Source organism: Ambystoma mexicanum, chromosome 9 (assembly GCF_040938575.1).
Source record: "Ambystoma mexicanum isolate Mex_15411 chromosome 9, UKY_AmexF1_1, whole genome shotgun sequence".
Lineage (NCBI taxonomy): Eukaryota > Metazoa > Chordata > Amphibia > Caudata > Ambystomatidae > Ambystoma > Ambystoma mexicanum.
In genome coordinates, this window is record NC_090931.1 from 456907264 (window position 1) to 456930858 (window position 23595).

Genomic DNA, 23595 nt, shown 5'->3' on the forward strand with positions numbered 1-23595 from the left:
TCTTCTTCTATGATCCTGACCTCTTATTAAAAATGCTCCGATCTAATGCCACGATCGTCATAATGTGTGACCTCAATTTCTCCAATATGATCATGGTTAAACAGCTCCAACATGACCCCTCTTTCTCGGATAACTCACTACTTAACCTTCATAACCTCCTTCCCACCAACGATGCACCTTGCTCAATCGAATATTCCTATGCTCCATCGTTGTCTCTTATGCTCCCAAAATTAACCTCTCCACCTCTGACCACACTCATTCAAATAGCCATCTGTATTCCTCCGCTTCTTGCCCATTAACCTCCATCTATTACCAAACGCCAATTCAAGCCCGACTCTGTGGTCCCCTATATTGACCAAGTGAACATCTTGCTCAAAGCGCTCTCTCGACAACTTGCTCACTCCACTGAGCTTGCTTTTACCAAATTAAATTATCACTACCCTGCTTGCTCCTTTACCCTATGCTGCCAACGTCTTCTACCATGGCACACCATAGACCTATCTACTGATCACAACAAAGCACTGCAGTTTACACCAAAGGCACAAAGATCAATCCCCCACTATTTTCAGTGCAGGCAAGAACTTGTGGCTGTCCCCCTCTTTACACAGCCAGATATTTCTAAAACACTCATCTTGATTCCTCTTACTGTTTGCACATGACAAAATATCCATAACCCTCCATGCCATACACCCCAGCACCCCAGAAAAGCTCTGTTTCCTTCTCTGCCCACTGATCTCGCCTCCTACTTCTCCACTAAATCCCCCAAAATACGGGACACATTTTTTACCCTTCTTGCTCACCAAACTACTCCCTCATGATCTCCAACACCCATGTTCCCAAAACTCTCTTCTATCTCACCTCGTCCCACCTCCACTACTGAACCTCTACCCATCCATCACTCTGACATACCATTATATATTTCAATTAACCTCTATGCACTACAAATTAAGTAATTTGTAACTGCCACCTCTGCTTCCCTCTCCCCCTTATTCAACTTATCGCTCTCAAATGCTACCTTCCCAGCCGGTTACAAAGCAACCATAGTCATACCTCTCTCTAGAGAAACCTACTGCTGACCCCAAAAGCCCTTCACTCTACAGAACTGTCTCTTTCCTTCCATAGCACTCTAAAATTCTTGTGAGGTTGGTCTTCAACCACAGTGTTAACCTGTTCTATGTACACTCTCTTGCTGACCTCTTCCATCTAATATGAATTTCGGACCGACCAATCCAGAGAGACAGCGCTCAACCACGCCAACAATTATTTTACTACTGCACACTTCTCTCATCCATTCTCTTCCTGCCATACCTTTCCACTGCCTTTGACACTGTCAATCATCCCTTCCACCTCCAAACTCCTATGATCGTAAAGTGCTCCGTTGCTTCCCAAAGCTAGGTCTGCGAACAATACATTCCCTAATAATAATGGCTTCAATTACCAATACTCAACTGGGTGTCTGCCTATCTCTCCGACAGCTCCATCTCATAAGACTCCAGCACCTCCTCCCCACCACATCCCTTCATGGGTGTGCCTCAAAAATCAGTCCTAGGTATGCTCCTCTTAACCCATTAATCCTGCTTCCTCTGCAAACTAATTTCCTCCTCTGGCTCGATACTCGGATAGTCTCCTTCTAACACTACTTCACACCTGCAATCTCCAAACGCAAAACTAACTGTCTAACTTACATCTGCTCTGTGCTGGCCCATGCTAAACTCTTTAAAGACGGAAGTCATCTTTCCCCCTTACTTCAATGCCATCCCACTCATCCCTCTCCTATCTCTTTCCCCTTGTCCGCCTCACCCATGTCTCACAATCTCGGGGTTCTCTTTGACAACAACCTGAAACTCTACCACTTCATCATGGACACTGCTTTTGCAGCCAGGCTTTACCTCCTAAACATCTAAAGAAATCCATCCGCACACCTTGCACCACTAAACTATAACCCTTAACTCTATATTTCTGCACAACAAACTGGACTACACCATGAGCCTAGTACTTGGTCTACCCCACTACTCTTTTGCTTCCCTCAACAAAGTCCTCAGCTTTGCAACATGCACCCATTTCCACCTGGCCATTTCCTCCCTCACCTCTAGCTAATGTCACCATACTGAACAGCCCTCCATAAAAATATTGCACTCTTTAAATTCCTTCCACTTGTATATAAATCCATCCATGGCTCTGCACCATGCATCTCACTGTACTACACCTATTGGACTCTTCACTCCTAGTCTCTTTACAACCTATCCGTACCCTCTGTGCCACCTTCTGCTTTTGCTCATTTTCCTTCCTTACCCCATTCCTTTGCAATGCACTCTCCCTGGCGATAAAAGCCAAATCTTCACTAGAATTTTTCAAAATGAACCGCAAACTCCACTTGCTAGCAATGCAAACATCTCACAAATCGCCACCCTCCCTCCTACAGACTGACCAATCGACCTCTCCCGATATCTGCCCCCACGACTTATAAATGTCACTTGTAAATATGTAAATACTGGCCTCAGGCACGACATGTAAAAATATGATGTCCTCACTAGCTTTCTGTAGTATATTGTCCTACTCTTACCCCTTCACCAACCTGTACACATCATTACATCTAGCAATGCTTAAAGGTTCGAAGTGACAGTTCTAAAATAAATACAAACACAAATAAAAATCCATCTGACTTTACAGATTGAACCAAATGTTCCCTGCTGACCTGACTAGATCTCTATTTGAATACATATGATAGTTATTTATTTTATGATAACTCAGGTATAAATATTATTTTCCACTACCTAATCGTCATGACTCCTTATTGTAATTTGCCCTAACCAAGTTTTTTAAGACCTTAAGTGCTCAGAAATTTGGCAAATGTCTCGGCCCGACTTCCTCAAACTTTCACTTTGCTTTCTACTGAACATCTACAACACTTAAGCTTGAACCAATCCAATTCCTCCAATGTGAAACAGTGCAGTAATTATACCCATCAATGAAAAGGACAACCAAACTCACCCAAAATCCTTCTGGCAAATATAACGTGGTAGATCTTCGGCCATCTGCTATACACCAGAGGAGTGCTTTGATAGTGACAAGATCATTTCAAGACAATATGGTTTCCCTGAAGGATTAAGCAGGATCTGACTTTCCTCCTTTAGGGGTTTTTCTTGACAATTAAAATTTTGAGACCAATCTATTGGTGGTTGATGGACTTGTCCTCTGCCTTTCATTTGTAAAATCACAGACAACTCTGGTCAGTTCTGAATGAAATTGGCATACCATGGGGGTTTCTGGTAGGTATTCATTTTTAACAGAACCACGAAAGCTAAGTACCATCAATTATTACATCTCATTTATTACAAATATAGCTATGGTAGAGAATACTGCAAAATGCCTCATATTGATAGTGGGTAAGAGCAGAGAGGGAGCAGATAATTCCTTTCTCATGGAATTTCTATTACCCAGACTAGTGAATGTACCTGCCTTGGCATGCAGTTTTTCAGACACTTTACTGGCAAAGTTCATGTCAATAAACAAACCACATACATGACGTTGGTGATCACAGTTCTTGTGAGATTTGCCAAGAACATCTGCAGCCAACCCACAAACATCATGCTATGGGACTATAGAGCATACATATATCTATTGCTACATATGGCTCTTGCATATGTGGCCATGAGAATGCCTTTTTGCTTCAGAGATTAGAAAACATGCTCTTCAGGACTACTTTGGCCCTACCAGTATATGCCCCGGTTTACTCCATTAGTAGTCAACTGGGGGAAATATTATTTGGAGGACAACCTAAAGATCAGTCTGAGACTTTTGACGGTCCATCTGAGCTAACAAACATGCTACATTTACTCCGACCTCGTAGAAAGATGCTGTAACCTGCAAGTATGCTCTTAGGATTTCTTGATTTGCTAAGAGCAAACACTAATCACTCAATCATCAATGACAATCATGCGTATGACTCGACATCCGCAATGTACATCTTACCTCTCTCTGTTTAAATGTTGACATGCCGAATCTACTCATATTTTCATGCATTTTTAAACCCACCATAGCCTTCATGGTGTTGGCTAAACATACCGCAATGCTCCAGTCACAAGGATGTCAGATTGTACCGCAGTGATGATCCCAAATGAAGGAGAAGAACAAATTACTTACCTCTCTATAATGTTCTTTCTGATGAACGTTCCTCCATCTCCCAGCACAGGTGCTCTTTTGAAGTGAGAGACTGGCATAATAAGGATATCCGACAAGAGGGGCAGGATGGAAGGGCCGTGAAGAACCCGTGGGAGGAACGTTCATCATAAAGAACATTACTGAGAGGTAACTTATTTGATCTTCCAATGGACCCCTTCCTCCCACGTATTCCTCATCTATGATAGACTCCCAAAGCAGTACAAAGACCTGGACGAGGGAGGATATTGCCTAAACCAGAAAACATTGAAAGACCGGTCTACCAAAACCAATGTCCTCACCGGACATATAATCCAAACAATAGTGTTTAGCAAAACGTTTATGAAGAAGTCCCTGTAGCGGCTTGAAAAAATGTCCAGGACAGGCACCCAATGCTGCAGAGCCGGAGTGGCAGCCAATCCTCTGGAGGACCCTCAGGAACCACCTTAACACCCAGATCATAGCATTCCAAGATGCAGATAATTATCCACCTCGACAGGGTCTGTTTAGTCACAGCCCTGCCAACACAGGCACTAGCATGACCAATGAAAAGCTTGCAATCTTTGCTGGCCTCTCTCTTCCGAGAGGCGTACTAGCTGAGCACCTACACCAGGTCTAGCAGATGGAAACATTTGTCTGCCTTTGAAATTGTGAGCCATAGATAAAAAGAACGGAAGATGGATCTTCTGAGAGAGATGGAATTCCAAGACCACTTTTGGGAAAAATGAGGGTCTAACTCTTAAAGTCACCTTATCCTTGGGAAAAAAACAAGTAAGGAGTTTTAACAGAGAAAACCTAGAGCTCAACCACACGTCTAACGAAAGAGATGGCAAGAAAAATCACCTTAAGGGTGAGCAATCTAAGAGAACAGGAATGAAGGGTCTCAAACCGAGTGCCCATTTAAAACGGCAACACTAAATCCAAATTCCATGCCGGGAAAACAAACTGCCTTGGAGGATACATGCTAGAAAGGCACCACGGGAATTGCATAATTGTGGGGATCGTGACGAAAGAGCCCTGCTCCGGGGTTCTCCTGAAGAGCGAAATGGCAGCAAGATACCCTTTGACTGTACCAATCTGCAGGCCCGTCTGGGCCAAGGATAGTAGATAATTAAAAACAGAGGATGTGGAGCAAGTCAAAAGTACCAGATCCCTCTCTCAAGCCAAAAACCTTGCCAGCTGCAAGCACAGATGGAGTTGGTGGCAGGCCGTCGGGCAGAGAAGAGCACATCCAGAACATCCGCCGACAAATCCCACTTCTTATACCTCAACCTTTCAGCAGCCATGCCTGAAGGTTCCGGGTGCAGAGGATCGAGTGCAGAACCTGACCATCTGAGTGGGATAGGAGGTCTTCCCTCAGCGGAAGGTCCCCGGGAGGGCAGATGGCCATATCCAACAACTCTGGGTACCATGTCCCCCAGGCCCAATCTGGAGAAATCAACATCATTGTGGACCTAAATAGGCAGAGCCTCCCGAGACCCAGCAGTTTGACAGGAATCAGTGGGAAAGAATAGAGGAGCTTGTAGTCCCACACCATTGTCAACACGTCCCCCAGAGCTCTCTGACGGGGGCATTCCCTGGAGCAGAACCACTTGCACTTCCTATTCACATTGTAAGGGAAGAGATCCACTGTTGGATAAATCTCCTCCAGGACCTCTTGGCAGAGCTCCCACTCGTGGGAGGTCGAAAAACTGTCTAATTAGAGCATCCCCCAATATGTTCTCTGAGCCATGCAGGAGGACCGCAATCAGAGACACAGTATTCTCCAGTGCCACAACCCCATTGCTTCTCTGCACAGAGTTAAGTGCTCCACGCCACCATTCTTGTTGAGGTAATGCATAGCTTCTGTGTTGTCCATTAGGACTAACAGTGTCTTGCCTTTCACTGAGGGGAGAAAAGCAACTAGGCCTAGCCTTATCGTACTCAACTCGAGCAAATTGAGGTTGATCACCTTAAAGTTTGAAGGTGAGTTCCCTAGCCTCAGGCATGAATCTACCTGGGGCCAAGGTTGACAAACAAACCCGACACAATTTCCAAGAAATAGAGAAAGACTGACGTTGATCCCTGAAACTGCCACCACTGAGAGCTCAGAAGCTACTTCATTGATTTCATGCAGAGTGGGACCTCTGACACCACAAGGACGGAGGAGGGCATGAGGTGCAGTAATTGCAGAAAAGCCTGGGCTGGAAACCATGGCAGTGGTTGGAAGACCTGGACCAACTCCAAGCGTAAACAGTTTCCTTACAATTCTTCCCATATACTGGGCTTTGCCTGGTATGCGCCTGTGCCAGGGCTTTCTCACATAGTTCATTCAACTCCCAATCCCAAGGATATAGATCTTCCTTAGAAATCTTCTCATTTATTGGGCTTTGCCTGGCATACTCTTCTGCCAGTGCTTTATGATACACTTTATTTGCTTGATCCACAACCCCAAGGGCATGGGTCTTCCTTAGGATTATTTTGCCCACTTAGCTTTGTCCGGTATACTCGGGCATGGGTCCTCCTCAGGACTCCTTTTCATACACTTTCCTGATGCAATTTAGGGTACAAATTCGATACTCGCCGAATACCTGGTATAATTCCCTGCCATTTTTCTCTCATATATTCAAACAGTTTCAAAATCTACGGGTATATGTTTTCCCCCAAAGCTTCTCTTTTACTGGTGTATTTCTATCTCCCCAAATACAGAGTTCTTGAAACTTAGTTTGTGGTGTGAGCTGTAATGAACTTGTTCCTGTTTCAGTTAGGGACCAAGAATGGCTCCTCCACCTCCCTCCCTGTGCCCCAATCTTCCATGTAGGCTCACCAATTCTTGGAGGGTTCCATGAACTTATCTGACCTCTCTCATGTTCTTTTCTGCCTTCGCTCCCTCTCCCCAGCTGCGGCATGTTCAGACGACTAGATGCGGTCTGCATGTTGCTCCGGCTTCTCATGACGGTGCAAAGCTCCTTCACCTCACGTCTGGTTTCGGTGCTCCCTCGCCGTCTCCACTCTTTTCCCCCAGCTCAGTCGGCATGGTTCTGCAGCTGCAGGCACTCAGAGTGCTGCTCTGGCTTTCCTTGCCCATCTGAAGCTTCTCTGCTTCCCGTCCTGGCTACTCTCTCGCCAACGGGACAGCGTCTCCGCTCGAGATGCACCTCCTCCTATCTCTGTGCTGCTCCTTCGCCACGCTCACCACTGTGATGAATACTCTGCAGTCATCACTGGCCCCCAGCCTAAGATCTCCTTCCATGTGGCCAGGGAAAGGCAGCCGCTACCTCATGATAACCCTGGGGGCGGTATCAGGAGGGAGGATCACATGGGAGGAGATGGCTGTCAGGGGTAAGTGGTGACTCCTTTAGGAGGGACGCAGTATTCATCATCTAACAAGGATGAGGATCTTCTAATTCCCAGATACCTGATGGCATGTTGTCATTGTTCAATTCCAGAAATATGAAAATATCTAGAGAAGACGGTGTGACAAGTCTTGTAATCAGACTTGCATAGCCTCTTTGAGAGTTCAGGACTTAAATACAGCTCCCTCTTGTTATCATGAAACCATCTCAGAGAGAGGCCCTGAGGGGTGTTGCTAGGTCTGGAAAAAATCTGGGGTTACGCTAATGTCAGCACTGTCAGGAGTTGGGGAAAGCTAGCCTTTTGGTTGTAGACCCTGAGCTTATATCTGGGGCTACAACCAAAAGATCCGGGGCTATAGCCCCCTCAGCAACATCTCTGGAGGCCATACTCCAAAGGATAGAACACAAACCTTTTGTCCATTTCTTAAATGTGACAACTATCCATTGGTAAAACAGTCTGAATGGAATAAGTTTAAAACGGTTAATACCACTAAGGATTCCAAGGTTCAGAATGCCCGTAGTACTAGGACGAGGAAGACAGGCTGTGAGGTAGTAAAGATTCAAACTGCAACTAATCTGAATGAGCTGTCTAGTTACTAAAAGGTAAACACATTAGCGGGGTATTTAAATGGATTAATGACATGCAGCTGAGAGGAGAAGGTGGGAATGGCGTGGGTGGAGCAGACCAATGTTAAGAGGTTGTCGTGAGTGTAGAAGCAAGCCCAGCTGATGTTGATGCGACTTGGAGGCCAGAGGATCGTGCAATGTTTGCAGCAGGAAGCAGAATCAGGAGAGGGAAGCCAACTGACAGGGAGATGTGCTCCCATTCAGACAGGTGTTATTCTGAAGTGTGCAGAGAAGCGGAGAAACGAGGCGGACACGGCCAGGAGTGCCACGAGAGGGCCACCGCCTCTGGTAATTAAACAGAGGAGATGCTGAGTCAATTCAGTGAGTTGGCCTAAATGCATAGGTGAACCCGGTGCACTCAAAGAAACCTGTGTAGCTATAAAATACCATTTTGAATACAGAATGGATTTATAGTGGCTATAAATCTTTCCTGGTCCACTCCTGGCAGGTGAGTGGACCAGGAAAGAAAAGATAATGTGAAACATTATATTGGGGGCAAAAAGGTGTTGCAGAAAGAAAGTTTATCTCAATAATCATTCTTTACAAATTGTTTCTTTATAAGAAGACTCTGTTGTGCTATACTGACATAAATAAGAGAATATTTTTCTTGAGTCATAAAACTGCTGTTGGTGAGAAAGGCATCGGACTTGAGAAAAAGGATATTGTGAAAGATATTAAATACTTGAAAGTGGAAAAAGAATGTTATTGAAAGACAGTTGCGTTAATCAAAAGTAGAGCGGGAAGTTCAACAAGAACTTTGTTATTGGAAACAAGTGTTCATGAAAATAATGTTTTAATTACCCAAGGCAAGGCCCTATTGGGAGACCAGGAACTTTTGTGCTGGATTTAAAAAGAAACTTTGTTGAAACAGAACTGGTCTTTTGAGTATTCCTTCACTGAGCACAGGGAAGGGAATACAACGCTGGTCACAAGGAAGGCTCTTTGAAACTTGTATGTTTAATCTTTTGTACAGGGGTGTAGAATTGATGATTGTCAATGCATTCCTTGTATAAGTTAGTTGTTTGTATTTAGTGTGAGGGTCAGAGACGTTTGGACACTAGGTCATCCTTCTTTAGTTTGCCAGGTAGGGACAAATTCATTAGGATAGGGAAAGATAAGAGTTTATCTCACCCTTTATTGTTTAATAAAATGGCAAATTCTGAGAAAACTATACTTTCTGACCCCTCACACCAGCTTCGGGATTCTCTCGCGTATCCTTGGCTTGCCGGTAGCACTTAGCCGGTTGGATCGCTCTGTGTTTCTCACTGGCTCAATTTTTAAACTCCTACACTATTGAAGGGAGTTGATTGGAACCAATCGGATTTCCCCAGCAGCTAGACCGCACACTTTGGTTCAGCGGACAATCTTCACTCTGCTGCACTCTTCCTCGTGTCAGTCTTTGTTACAGCTATAACTACATAATGTTGAGAAATGTTATGGCCAAATGTTGGAGAATACTGCGGGTCACTGTCACAATATGCCATGAGGGCCTGAGGTATTGAGGGGGTATTCCTAAAAGGGAACGGGATGCCATGTCTCACCCAATTATGTCTGTCCCTTCCCCTGACGGTTGCCTCCCCCCATGTGGTCCTCCCTCAAATTGCTGCTTCAATGGTCAGGATCAGGTAGCGGCTGCCCTCCCCTGGCCACATGAGGAGAGGCTACCTCTGGGAAAAGAGTGACATCAGTTTCATTACACCTCCCTTCTGAGGTGAGCCGCCACCACTGCTAGCAACTTGGTGAAGACCCTGGGTGCTGAAGAAAGACCAAATGGCAGAACCTTGAACTGGTAGTGATTTGTCCCCACTTTTGAATCTAAGGTACTTCTTGGGTTTCCTGTGGATGGTAACATGGAAGTATACACCCTGACAGTCCAAGGGCAACTACCCAGTCGTTCAGGTTCAGGGACTGCAGGATCTGTGCTAGGGTGACCATCTTAAACTTGTCCTTGCATAAGTGCAAGTTCATCAGCCGCAGACCCCAGGATGGTGTCAGGCCACTGACTTTCTTTGCCACCAGAAAATAGGTCCAATACTAACCCCTGCCTCATTCCGAGTAGGGTACCAGTTCTATGGTCCTATTCCCAGAAGTGGATAGATCTCCTATAACAGGAAAGGTTCCGGAGCCAAGGGTTGTTGACGGGGGTGGTACAGAGGGAGAAGGGCAAAGGGAAGGCAGTTACTCTGTTGGATGAACTGTCATGTCCAACCATCCGAAGTAGCACTCTTCCATTCTTTGACAAAATCTGGGACATCCTCCCTCTCAAGGGGGACTGATGCTTGATGTCCCCTTCACAGGGGAGTCACACCAGAGGTTTCAGAGGGCACAGCTCAGTGAAAGCACCTCCTCTGGGAGCACCCCTGCCCCTTCCTCTGTAAGGTCAGCAAAGACCTTGTTTGCCTGTGGTGCCCTGACCTCTAATTCTTTGGGCTTAGGTAGTGAAGGGGCGAGATCCTCTGCCCATGCCCGCATGGCTAGTCAGATACTGGTGCTGTATTGCGAGCCCCAATGACTTCACTGCAGCCTTGGAGGCTTCAAACCTCTGAAGAGGCTCATCGTCCTTGCTGCTGAATAAGTTTATGCCATCAAAGGGCATGTCAAGACATTTCTCCTGAATGCCTGGAGAGAAACCCAGACTTCCTGAGCCACTCGAGCCTGCGCAAGACCACGCTTGTCGCCATGGTCCTCGCTATGCAGTCTGCAGCGTCAAAGTCTGACTGTAGAATCTGCCAGGATGTTTCTTTGAGGTCAATGATCAGGGCCTCACACCCATCATGCATCTCTCCTTCAGGAATATGCCCAGATGCCTAAATGACTGACCACAGTTTGAAGGAGACCTTGGGCAGCGCACAAGATGCTTTCACACATCAGAGCCCCAGACTCAAAGAGCTGAAGATCTTCCTCCCCCATGCATCCAAGTCTCTTGCTCTCCCTATGTGGGGGCAAAGAAGGAAAGGATGTGGTCTTAAGGTTTGAAGTAGCCACCTGTACCACAAAGCTTTCTGGAGAGGCATGGCCCTAAATAAACATGCAGGGCAGGCATTTGCTATTTAGGCAGCTTCACCGATGGTTCTTCCACTGCCTAATTAAAGGGCAGTTGTGTCTCCTTCTTAGGGCCCTCTTCCAGTATTCCCATGAGTTCACACTGTGGATCTTTGAGCATGAGGGGTCCGACAATCCCATGGCGTCAACCACCTTTGCCATCAAGCGCTGAAAAGCGGCCTGAGGCTTGCCTGGTTTAGCAGCCGGAAGCATGTCTATCTCCGGTGATGTGTCTAGTCCACTCGCCGCCTTTAAGTCAGCTGCGAGGTCAACAAGATCACACTGCTCCCTGTAAAACTCCTGTGAGAAATCCCTCCTCTCTTCTTGACGCAGGGGTTCCAGACCAAATGGCACCAGATCCCTTTCCTCATCATAAATGTCCTCCATTTGGACATGTATGTTCTTCTGGAGAGCGGGATAGATTCCCTTGCGACACTGGCCTAGACCGATGTCCGAATATGGAATGCTGTGACCTTCAGACTTGATCTTGTCTCGCCTGCTTACTGAGGCCTTACTGACTCGTCCGAACGCGGTAGGGTCCGTCAGCTTGGCCAAAGCTGTGGGCGCAGTGGTCATGACCAACGTTGCTGTGGCTGTAGCCACCAGTGTGTCGGCCAAAGCCTCCGGGGCTTTGACGAAGATGTCAAGCATCTTCATCCCGATTGTCCCCCATTCCTCAGCAGTAGAGGACTGGGTGGGAAAAGGTACTTATGGAGTCCCTTCCGCCAGGGCATCCCTGAAGGGGTGGCTGTGCTTCTTCAACAATGAAGAAGAATGGTGCCTTGAAAAACCGCCTGGAGACCTGGACCTTTTGCTGTGTTTCTTCTTTTTCTTGTCCTGGACTGGGGACCTTTCCTCTGTGCCACGGTCCCCACACAGAGACCTCAATCAGCCCCTTTTGTCACCTCTCTCTTTGTGTAGGAAGTTAAAGAGTTCAGCTTCTCGTTCACAAAGCGCCTCCAGGTGCATTGAATGGAACAATGGGCAATCCTGCGTGTCGTGGCCCTATCGAGACAAAAAAAAAACAAAGCGCAAATGTGGTGCAGATCCAAAACTAACATCAGACATCCTCAATTCACGCAGGTTTTGAAACAAGAGGGCTTGGCAGGATTCAGCATTACATCGAAGAATAAGAAGCAACTAATTCAAGAAAACAAACAAGTTTTAAAGAGGGCGTTCCTAAAGTGAAACGAGTGCGCAGAAAAAGGTGACTAAGGTCACGCCAACTCTATATATACTGGCCCTGACGTCAAGTACATGTACATAGTGGCGTTGGGCAGAGCAGATTGCGGAGCCACACTGGGATGCTTGGCAGCGGAAAAGCTTTCAGAGAGCAGCTGCGCTGGGCGATAGAGATCTTAAACGAGGAAGGAGTCCATTAGAAAAGCATATTTGATGGTCTGCATCCGAGAGGCCTGCGCTAAAATCCCAACTTTCTGGAGCAAAATGCTGACTCCTGAGCTTAATTGCATACCCACAGTGCATTGCCCAATTACCCTGTACTGAACTTCAAGGGATATCTAGTGGGTGTAACTATGACATGCGTGGCTTGGTAGCTGAAATAGAGCATTGCACTCTAGAATGTTTAACGTCAGAGGAAGCCCATTATAACTTTGGAAGTACTACCTAGAACTGCAGACTGCCCCCTCTTGCCCCAACAGCTCCACGACTTGCAGGAAACATCTGACAAATCATACATTAACTAAACATAGTTTAGTGAATATATAAGACTTACATGTAACCTTAAAATGGAGTTTGCAAAATATTAGAAATATTTTAAACGAGGCATCTCAGGTGGAAAACTGTTTACAGAGTTAAGACTCCTTGCAATTCCCAAAACACACCTATTAAGAGGAGTAACTTATTTTCCCGAAAAGTACAGAGTAACAGTACAACAATGACTTTCCTTACGCTCGTGTTGGACCACAGAGGAAGAAGAGTAGCCCAATAGATGGTTACTTTTGGGGAAGATGAGGGAATATCAGAGGCTGATGAAGGAGTCTATGGGGAAGAAAATTGGGACTTCCAAGACCAAAGACCCTACTTAATAACAACGCTTCCCTTGTTCCGAACCTGCACGTTGTCCAATGTGCGATCAATGCAATAAAAATGATGTGCAATGGAAGGTTTTGTTATTATTACTTTGTCAAAATTTCGCATCTGCATTTTGTTTTTTTGTCCCATTTTACTAATGAAATGTTGACTTTGCTCTCTCAAAATGAAAATATCCTTATGTTCGCCTTTACAACATACATTTGAAATATACATTGGCTGCACCCTTCTTGGCACTACTGCTGCTGTAAAAGACAACTGCGTAGCTTTGCAATGAAGCATTTAACGAGTAAAGACTGGCTGTTTAGAACATACCGCTTCCAGCTCCTGGTTTCTTGCTCTGAAGCGTTCTCTTTGACTCGAGATAATGGACAAAAGGGAATCCATTTGGCCTTCGGGAAGTGGTGTGTTGGCAGATGCAGGGTAACCTAGAACAAGAAGAGCAGAAACAGTTAACGCTCGAGTACATTCTCGCCCTCACGCGTTCAAAGAACTAGAAGGCACACTGCATCGTTAGTCTCTGATATGTTTTGACGCATCTATTCCATCTCTTAACGTCAACGTGGGAGCTGTTAAAATGTCTTCTAGATGAAGAGAATACTCAGCGCAGACAGGCAAGCACACCAGTGTGACCGAGAGATACCCGGAGTGACCCAGCTGAGCAGCCAGTTTAGGAGAGGGGATTCCCATAAAGGCCAGGACTTGCAGCCATTGTGACGGGTGCGGGACCCAGGGGCTTTCTAGCATAGTCCCGCAAAGATGTTTTCTTTCGGTAATAACAAGTCCTGTTCCACGCATGCCATGCATGTCGTATTCCCATTGTGTGGTGCTCCACCCATTAAGGTTAGTAGGCCTCTGGGGCAATTATGTCTTGAACTGGAAACTTGAATTTTGGATTTATTTGTATTTTGCATTTATTTGAAGAAGGGGGATGTCAATTTTAATCAGACACTACACCAACCACCATCACAAACGACAGTGCTTCATCAAACGGGAAGCCATGCTCCTTGAAAGAACCTGGCTAAAGAACCAATCCCCCCAACTAGGACACCAGTCACTAAAAATACAAGGTGTTCATATGCAACGTGCCAAAGCCGTCCACTACATCCAAGAACTCCAGTCTTCCACCAATGGCACACACTTCAATATCGTCAAGTCACTCTCCAAACCAGCACCCACTCCTTCCACAGACACACACACATCCACCTGCAAATCCCTCATGTACTATTTCAACTCTAAAAAAAAAAACACCACCATACACGCCTGCAGTCCCACTCCCACCTGCTAAACTCAAACCTGCCAACACGTGGGATAGATTCACCCCATAGACATTCACACCATCATCCTCACAGCACAGACAAAACCAGCACGCTTGCTGGACAATGCCAGCACATCCCAAGCTAGATCCAACTGCATCACCAACCTGGTTCCACATTGGCTCACCATCAACTCCTGTCTTGCACATCGTACAATCCACTCCACACACAAAACAAGACAAATCCCTGTTGCTCAAGAAACCATTCCTTGATCCCACATTCCCTGAAAACTACTGTCCAATCACTATCCTGCCATACCTAGCCAGAATCATGGAACGCTTCATCACAACCACCTCCAACAACACATCACCACATTAACTGGTTCACCTCCTGTTTCACGAACAGGACACACCTTTTCTCCATGCACCACTAATAATCCGATCCCACCCCAGTCAAGTACAGGGGTTTACCAGGGATCCTATAAATAGAACAGCAACCCAAAACCTGAATGGTAAAAATAATCCAAAAGGCCAAATAATCACTGCACCTCTTGGCAAGAGAAAACAAGGTTTATTACATGCAAAAAGGTCTCAGGCGGTCCCGTACAACTGAACTGACATGGAGCTCAACACTTCCCAAGAAGTTACAGGTTATATAGCGGTAAACCAACATTTGAATACATAGGTTACAATGTTATCCCACCACCCTCATTGGCTAACACCTATAGAACATACTAATTTCCCCCTATAGTGCCTGGATCGATTGGCCACACCTTTTCTAAACCCATTCCCCAAAACATGTGGCCTACTACATCGCCAATATTGAATCCAGGTACAGGATTGGTTGTTTAAACCTACTGACACATTAATGAATAGAGACCACCACATGATGTGCACACCTCCTATCCAGACGCGATCAAAGTAAACTGGCAAGGCCAACTCTGCTCTGATAAGACAATAGGCCTTCTCATTATACCAGATGCCATGGGGAACACAAGCTGCATCCTAGAACTTGTACTACATTTATTGGCATCACCACTGCTCCCTCCCATCCCAAATCACACAACATTCCAGACACGGCTCCCCCTTTTTCTCCTTCAACCCCAGGTGCCAGTTATAACATGACTGGGGCACCACCCTGAGTCTGAATATCAGGGATGTATTTGCTTCAGTTGTGTGTCAACTTGTAATTTATATGGGACTTGGGTGAGTGCCGTTGTGCTCTAAATCTTCTCTCTGCCCGTTGGCATCACAAAACCTTATGCCCTAGTCTCATGTTGCATCCCTACCAGCTCTTCCAGCAGCTAACATTTCGCCTCACCACGTTCAGGTCCTGAAGCTAGAAACAATTAGCGGTTATCTGTCCACTGCAGGTACCTCTGACCGTGGCTTTCTGCTGGGGAACGGAAAAGGGGATTTGTTTCGGGGATTGAACTAAACAGAGCTGCAGCTCCACATCAGGGCCTGCGTTCTCTTCTGTTCATACCTTAACATCCAACATGGCGACACTTCTGCCATGGTAAAACGCTGACCTCGCTTCTACCACAGTACCATTCGGACTCACTTTTTTTTTAACTGTATTTTATTGGCATTTTCCACATTGAGAACATTTGTATCCCCTCCCTCCTCACCCCCTTGTCCTGTCCCCTCCCTCCTCCCCATCCCATCAAATGTGTTCCAAAACTCACTCAGTTCTTTCCCCTTCCAGTCCACTCCCGGCCCCAATTTCCTGCGTGTGGCAAGTTCTCACACTGGACCCTTTTCAGGCGCCCTCCCCAGGCGAGGATCTTCATCTTACTCCCCATTCCCTTGGGAACCTCAGCTTCATCCCCTCTACGCTTCCAGTACAGTCTTCTCCCCAATTAGGAGCTTTCTCAGATCAGTCCCAGTAATCTAATTTTCCACAGGCACCATGCAGCACGCAAGTACTGTTGGAGGTGCTGCAGGACAATGTCCCAGTTCAAGAGAAACCGTTGGTCTCCTTGTATCGTGCAGGCCACCCATTCCAGCGCCACAAAGTTCCAGACTTTGCTAATCCATTTGTGCTCTCTGGGGGCCTTTTTTGTTTCCATTTTTGTTTAACAACTAGAGCTGCCGCCACCATCAGGATGATATATGCCTTTCTTTGAACTTTTGAGGGAATGCTTTCCAGGTCCCCACCTAACCCCAGTATAGCTCACCTTGTTATTATCTAGTAATTGCCTCCCAAAAATAATAGTCAATGTTGCACGCACCATCGCCCAATAAGGTTGTATGGATGGGCATTGCCACCAGATATGCTTCCAGGGGCCCAGTTCTCCACATCCACTCCAGCAGAGTGCCAACACTGCCGGGTAATATCTGTGCAGTTTTTCTGAGGTGAGATGCCACTGGACCATTATTTGTACCCACATCTCCTGAATCTGAATGGTCTGTGTGAGCTTGAGGATATCTGCCCGATATTGAGCCCAGTGTTCCCCCTCGAGCAGCTGCCCAACCACAGATTCCCACTGCTCCATGTAGTGCCATGCCTGGGTTCCTGCCCCCTCTTCTATGATCCCATATAGTGCTCCTGTTAGGGAGAATTTTCATTTCTGTGCGAATTCCCTTCAACCTTAGAGACCCCCAGCTCTTTTGCTGGATTTAGGACTTTCTAATTTTAATTCCTTAGTGAGTGGGATCTTTTTCTAACGCCCTCTTGTGTTTTTACCTGATTTAGATTTTGTGTTTTCACTGTTTTTGGAGTCTGACAAACTCCATTGGCATCTGCTTTCTGTATGGTGACACACAGCACCTTTAGTGCAGTGCCACTGAGAAATCCTTGGGATTTCTCACAAGGTTTAAATACCTTTTCATGTGTGAACTACCATTCCCAAGGATAGTAAAGTGACATTGACTTTACTTACTTTTTCTCTTTGTAGGTACGGCACACACCATCTTACGTGGAGTGCTAGCCCCTTACACTACTTTACCATGTAACATTTTTGTTACTCTTATGACTTGAAATGGCTGGTGGCAGTGGTTTAATTTTTCCTATCATTGTGTTTTTCTACCAGAGGCTGAACCCTCAGCTGCAGTACAGCACACGAGTGACCATTTAGTCAAAATGTCCGGTCTTCTTTTTTCGCCATTTTCTGTTTGTGAGGTCTTTCTTGGCTTTTACTCTGTGCATTGAGGTAGGTCTGAGCCCTTGGTTTGTCTTGCCTTTGGCGGGCTTCAGCCCTGAAGCCCGCCCCTAGTTCCAGTGTGTCTGGAAGGACAGGATAATAATAATAATTTGGTATTTATATAGCGCTACGAACCCTGAGGTATCTGATTGCTGCTTATTATTACCCACGGTGTGTGGTGCTCATTTATCGGCCTCGGAAGGATGAAAGGCTGAGTTTGGCCCTGCCGGGATTCGAACCTGCCTTAACAGGCTCTGCACGATGTCAAAGCGAGTGCTCTACACGCTGTGCCACTTGACCGGCATGTGAGGGAGGGTCCCGAAACGCCCCTGTCCTTTGTCTCTAGGAGTGCCTGAACGAAAGTAGTCCTGATTGGCTGGCTGGCTAAAAGGACAGCCACCCTGCTGTGTGATTGACAGACTAAGCTGTGCATGAATGGGAGAAACCCGCTTAAAAGGCGAGGGTTTTGGGACTACAGGCAGAATCAACCAGTGGAAGAAACATCCCAAGAAACCGGAAACGAAGTCCGCTGCAACCTCCTGGACCTTCAATTGCCCGGTGAAACCCTGCTGCTGTGCTGACCTCCTATTTCACCTCGACAGAGAAGCTCTGCAGGAACGACATCTCCCCTTGTGTTAGTGGGACCAACTAACCCCGAGACGAACTCCACTTGGCGTCGTCCCCGACTTGCTGCGCCTCTCTGTTGCTACAGAAGCCCAATGCCAGGGGTCGAGAGTCCATAGTCGAGTGAAACATCTGCCGCAGAACAAATCCGACCAAAAGCTCCAGGAGCCTGCTAAGGACCCACCAGAAGCAGGAAATCCCGATCCAGAGCCCCCTCACCAGAGTGCAGGACCGAGGGAGCACCGAAAGTACAACTGGTGTCCAGAGTTCTGCACCAGTGCTGTTTACAAAGCGCTCAAACTGCAAAGTGCCGCTGAAACAGAAAGAGCCCATGGCTGCCGACAACCTTCTCAAGTACTGCCGCAGGAGCCCTCCAGACGTCCTCCCTCTTGTCCCCACGACTGAGGCTCAGATACCAGCGTCTGCTTGGCTGTAGCAAGACGGAATCCTGCTGGATCACCTTTTCTTCTAATCAGAGGTATTGTTTGGGGTTGGGGGTACTTACCTTCTTGCCTTAAATTGTGTTGTCTCACTTGAGACGACACCTTCTTACTTTCTGAGAGTTAATTTCAACTCCCTTTGCACAGGCTTAACAACGTGTGTCTCTACAAGTGATGTTTCTGAACTCTCTAACTTTGTGCAAGACTTTTTTTCAAGCAGTGCATCAGAACTGTGGACCTAAAGGCACTCTTCTAAATCCATTGACTTGGGTATTGCTTCTCCCCCCATAGGTTGTGGCTTGTTAAACACTGTTACTGCTGCGACAGGCTTATCTAGACTTCATTGGAGGATTCAGTTGTCCTTGCATGTTCTGAGAAACTGTTCTAACCTTTTTTCCTTCCCTTAACCTTTCCTTTCTACAACTCTGAATCTGCAAAGCATGTCAGTGTAATAATTAAATGCAAATACTGCCCTTGTGACTGAAGTCACCTCGCGGTGTAGGAGAAATGTATTCAGCATATCCAAAGAATATTTACTGGCTTTATTGATTCTGAAAAGTAATTTCAAAGTTTATTCGTATTGTTACAATCTTTTGCATTTTTAAAGAATGCTTATTTAAAATATCTATTTATAACTAAAACTATGAGTGAAAGTGTTACTTGGCTACTTGTATTAATAGATTTCAATTGTACAGTTCACATTTACCCCTCTTGAGATAGGCCTGGGTGCACAGTTACTCTAGCAACTTGTGTAGTACAGTCTTAGACTCTGATGTTACTACACCCTTATCACTATCCCACTTCTCACCTGAGGTTTCTGTGTTGAATTCTGATGGCTTGTCTGAGGAGGTATCCACAATCCGTTCTCTCCACACGCTGGTAGCCTTCTTCTTCACTGTCTTGCCCTTCTTCTTGAAGAGATGGGGACGGGCTCACCCTGGCAGGCACTTTGCCTGTTAGGCAATCTGCCCAGCAGTGGGGACTCCGGGGAGCCCACCCCAAACCAGAGAAAAACCTTGGCAAAAAAAACCTGCGAAGATCTTGTAGTGGCGACTGTAGTTGGTGTAGTGCAGATTTTGAGGTAATCCTTCTTGAGAACAACTTCCTTAAGATGAACCACAGGTTCCAGCATGCATTGAGGTACTGCAAGTTCCAGTGATAAATGGCCAGGATAGAATCCAGAGGGAAATGTAGCTCTCAGAAGAGTATAAACTGTGTGCAAGGGCTGGCGTGAAAGATACAGCTGCGAGGGACGCCGAAGTACCGAGTATAAGCCAATGTAGAGGAAACACTGCGGTAACAAGAAAGGGAAAGCAGACACGCTGAATAAAGCAGGCAGCGTAGGAAATTGCTGTGTGCGCCTTAGAACACCACCAAGGACAGAAGCAAGCTGCACCGAACACGGAGAGGAGGAGCAAGGCAACAACATGGAGAGGGAGAGGAGGACTGCAGCGGGGAGCGGGAAACAAGGGAAAGTAAACGTACCAAACAGGAGCGCTGTTTCGACACACACAAAGCGTTTGAATGCACAAGAGTTGCAACGCACAGACTGCCTCACCTGGAGGTCAATTATAGCCTGCCGGTGTCCACAGTGAAAGACTAGTGCTTTACTTGTCGTTCTGGATGAATGTGTAGAACGCTCAGTGCTTCCTCCATTTCGCCCACATTCTAGTATTTCCTCTATCTGTCCCTCACTCTCTATGAGTGAATCGGGACATACAGACCTACACCAAAAGGTGGGTTACCGAATACCAAGGAGATAAGTCTTGTGTAGTCTCAACCAGTGTGACTGCACCAATTCTTACCCAACAGCTCCTATCAGGTGCCTTTTGCCTGTGTGTGTCGTTATGAACTTCTCAAAGGGGGCGAGATCCCTGGTGGCCGCTATCTTGACCATGGGGTTGGAGAGCCAGTGTCGCAACTGGAAGTATCAATATCCCTCCCCTGCCCCCAACCCAAAGTCCTCCTTACATTGTTCGAGAGTTTTAATGTCTTGGCCCAAGAACATGTTTCGCAACTTGCAGCACCCCACCGTCTCCCACCCACTGAAGGTTCCCTTTTCCGTACCAGGCATAAACAGAGGGTTCCTCAACAATGCTGTCAGTGGTGAGGAGAAGGTAGTTCGGTACACCCTCAGCACTAGCTAGTCCCATGAGTCCTGCACCAGAGCCCCTATCCCGTTACGATACATGCTCGCAGATCTCATCTCTGGGCAACCTCAATACCTCTTCCAGCTTCGTGCCCACCACTGCTCTATCCGTGCGACACCAAACCTTTGTGGTCCCCCCTGAACCATAGGCAGATCACCCTGATTTGAGCCGCAAGGTAAAATAAAGGAAAATGTGCAGCTCCAGGCCCTCCATTGCTTCTGAGGGTCCTTAACATCTGCATGGGTACCCTAGGTTTCTCGCGATTCCATACAAATAACCGCACATGTTTTTGAAGGGTTCTGAAAAAGCCCTGGGGGACACCACTTGTAGAGCCATAAAATAGTATAAAAGTGTTGGCAGAATCACCATTTTAATAACATTTAATCTCCCCAGCCAGGATATAGATAGGGGTTCCCATTCGGTCAGGAGTCTGCACAGCTGTTCCGCCATAGGTGGGTAGTTAGCTCGGTAAAGGTAGTCCAGAGACCCTGTGATTTGCACCCTTAAGAATCTTATCCCAGATTCAGCCAATCTGTAGTGTACTGTACCCTGCAGTTCTAGAACCCAGTCTGGGGGGATGGACGGATTCAATAGTTCTGGTTTGTGGGGGTTCATTTTTAGCCCAGCCACCTCCCTAAAAAGATGAAGCTCTCTCGATATCCTTTGGAATGATCTGTCCAGTTCTGTGATCAAGAGGAGCATGTCATCAGAAAACGCTGCAACTTTATGTTCCTTCCCCCAAAGGTTATCCCCCTCATTTCTGGGGATGCCCTAATGCTGGCTAAGAGCAGATCAAGATGGATAGCATACAGAAGCAGGGAGAGCGGGCATCCCTGTTTGGTGCCTCGTGAGACCGCAATCCTCTGGGAGAGCTGCCCGTTAATCGACAGTTGTAGGCAGGGTGCCCGGTAGTTAGCTCTAACCTTTGACAGAAACCTGGAAACAAAACCCATGGCTACCATCTTGTGGAAGAGGAATGGCCATTCGACCCGGTTGAATGCCTCCTTGGCATGCAGCGCTAATTTCAGTGCTGTAGTTCTGGTTTTGTTGACTTTTTCTATCATGTGACAGACTCGCCTAATATTATCCGAAGTCTGTCTGTGCCTAATAAATTCTGATTGGTCGGTGTTGATTAGTTTGGGGAGAAGATTTTCCAGGCGTGACGCCAGAACCTTAGTAGAGATCTTTGCATCCAGATTAATAAGGGTGATCGACCGGTATGATCCACATAGGGTGATATCCTTACCTGGCTTCGGAAGTAGTATGACCTTTGCTTCCTCAATTGACGGGTAATACCCCCCACTAACCCTCATCGAGTTAAAGAGCTGGACTAGACACAGTATCAATGTCTCTCTGAAGGTTTTTATAGAAAACCGCTGGGAAGCCATCAGGGCCCGGGGCTTTTCCTGATGGTAAGGCTACTATTGCTGCGCTTACCTCTTCTGGTGTGACATCTCCCTCAAGTTCTTACCATCCTGGGGGCGTAATCTTAGGGAAGGAGCGCATCCTCAGGAAAATCTGACGTGTATAGTGTTGAGTAATATTCACTGAATGCCGCCATGATGTCAGGTAGCGCTGAGCTATCTTGCCCTCCACCTGTCTTTATTTTAGGTTTGTCCCCAAAGCCTCCTTTTTCCTAATCATTCTTACGAGAAGGCAATCCCACTTTATTGGCTTTGATAGAATATATCTGACGGAGATGCAGCAGCGAGCGCTCTGCAGCCCTAGTTTGCAAGACATCAAGCTGTCCCCTAATCAGCCGGTGCTCCCTTTGCAATGAGCTTCCCATGTTGTCTGCCATTTTAGCAATTGTTTATTTAAGTTTGGTTTCCCATTCTTCTTGTTGGAGACCCAATTGTTCTCCCTCTGGCATTTCTTTGCAATGAGCTCCCCCCTCATTGTGGCCTTAAGCACATCCCACACCACCTGGTCGCTAACGTATGCCATTGCCTTGAGTGCAAAGTATTCCTCAATTTTACTTTTTATGTCCTCTCTTATGACTCTGTCTCTGAGGAGGTGGATGGAAATCTCCATTGCCACAAGCAAGAGTCACCCTGTCCGATATTTATTGTAATCAATATGGATTCATGATCTGAGAGGGCGATTGCTCCTGTCTCTATTTCCTCACTCCTGCCCAATAGTGACTTTGAGACCCAGGCATTGTCTATTCTTGAGAAAGTTTGGTGGATGTGGGAGAAAAATTAATAGTCCTTTTCCCAAGCCCTCAACTCCCTCCAACCATCCGCCAGAGCCAATTGGGTTATGCGTTCCTTCAGTGAAGCAGAAGGCACTTCCTGATTGTGGAACACCCTCGCGCTCTTGTCTTCTCTCGGGTCCCATACTAAGTTGACGTCCCCTAGCAAAATTATCTGTCCTTTGGTGAAAGTTTCTAGTCTGGCCAATGTTGCCTGCTAGAACCTGTCTTGGGGCATAAACTACTACTGCCACGGTTATAAATCCCCCTCCCCCATTGGAAGGAAACTGCAAGATACCTGCCCTCAGAATCCCCCCCGTCACTGTTACCTGGAGGCCAGGGGTGTCCCGAATAGCGATTAGCACCCCCCCCCCCCGTCATCCCCAGGGCATTGTATTGGAACAGGTAGCGGTACCCGGAAAGTTTCAGCTTGTGCCGGTCTCACCTACGAACATGCGTCTCCTGAAGGGCCACTATTACCGGCTTCCCCCGCCCCAATAATTGCGCCACCTTTTTCCTCTTCACTGGGGAGTTAAGCCCCCTGACATTCAGGGAGGTTACCCAAATAATTT

The 23595-nt window shown here is 46.6% G+C and overlaps 1 protein-coding gene across 1 annotated transcript in view; it reads right to left on the minus strand.

Annotated features, from left to right (window-relative positions):
• Nucleotides 1-23595, minus strand: part of CUX1 (cut like homeobox 1) — a 2307153-nt gene that overhangs the window by 222954 nt on the left and 2060604 nt on the right. Inside the window, exon 17 of the mRNA XM_069614989.1 lies at nucleotides 13530-13642. Coding sequence (XP_069471090.1) covers nucleotides 13530-13642 — 113 coding nt within the window. The remainder of the gene's footprint in view (nucleotides 1-13529; nucleotides 13643-23595) is intronic.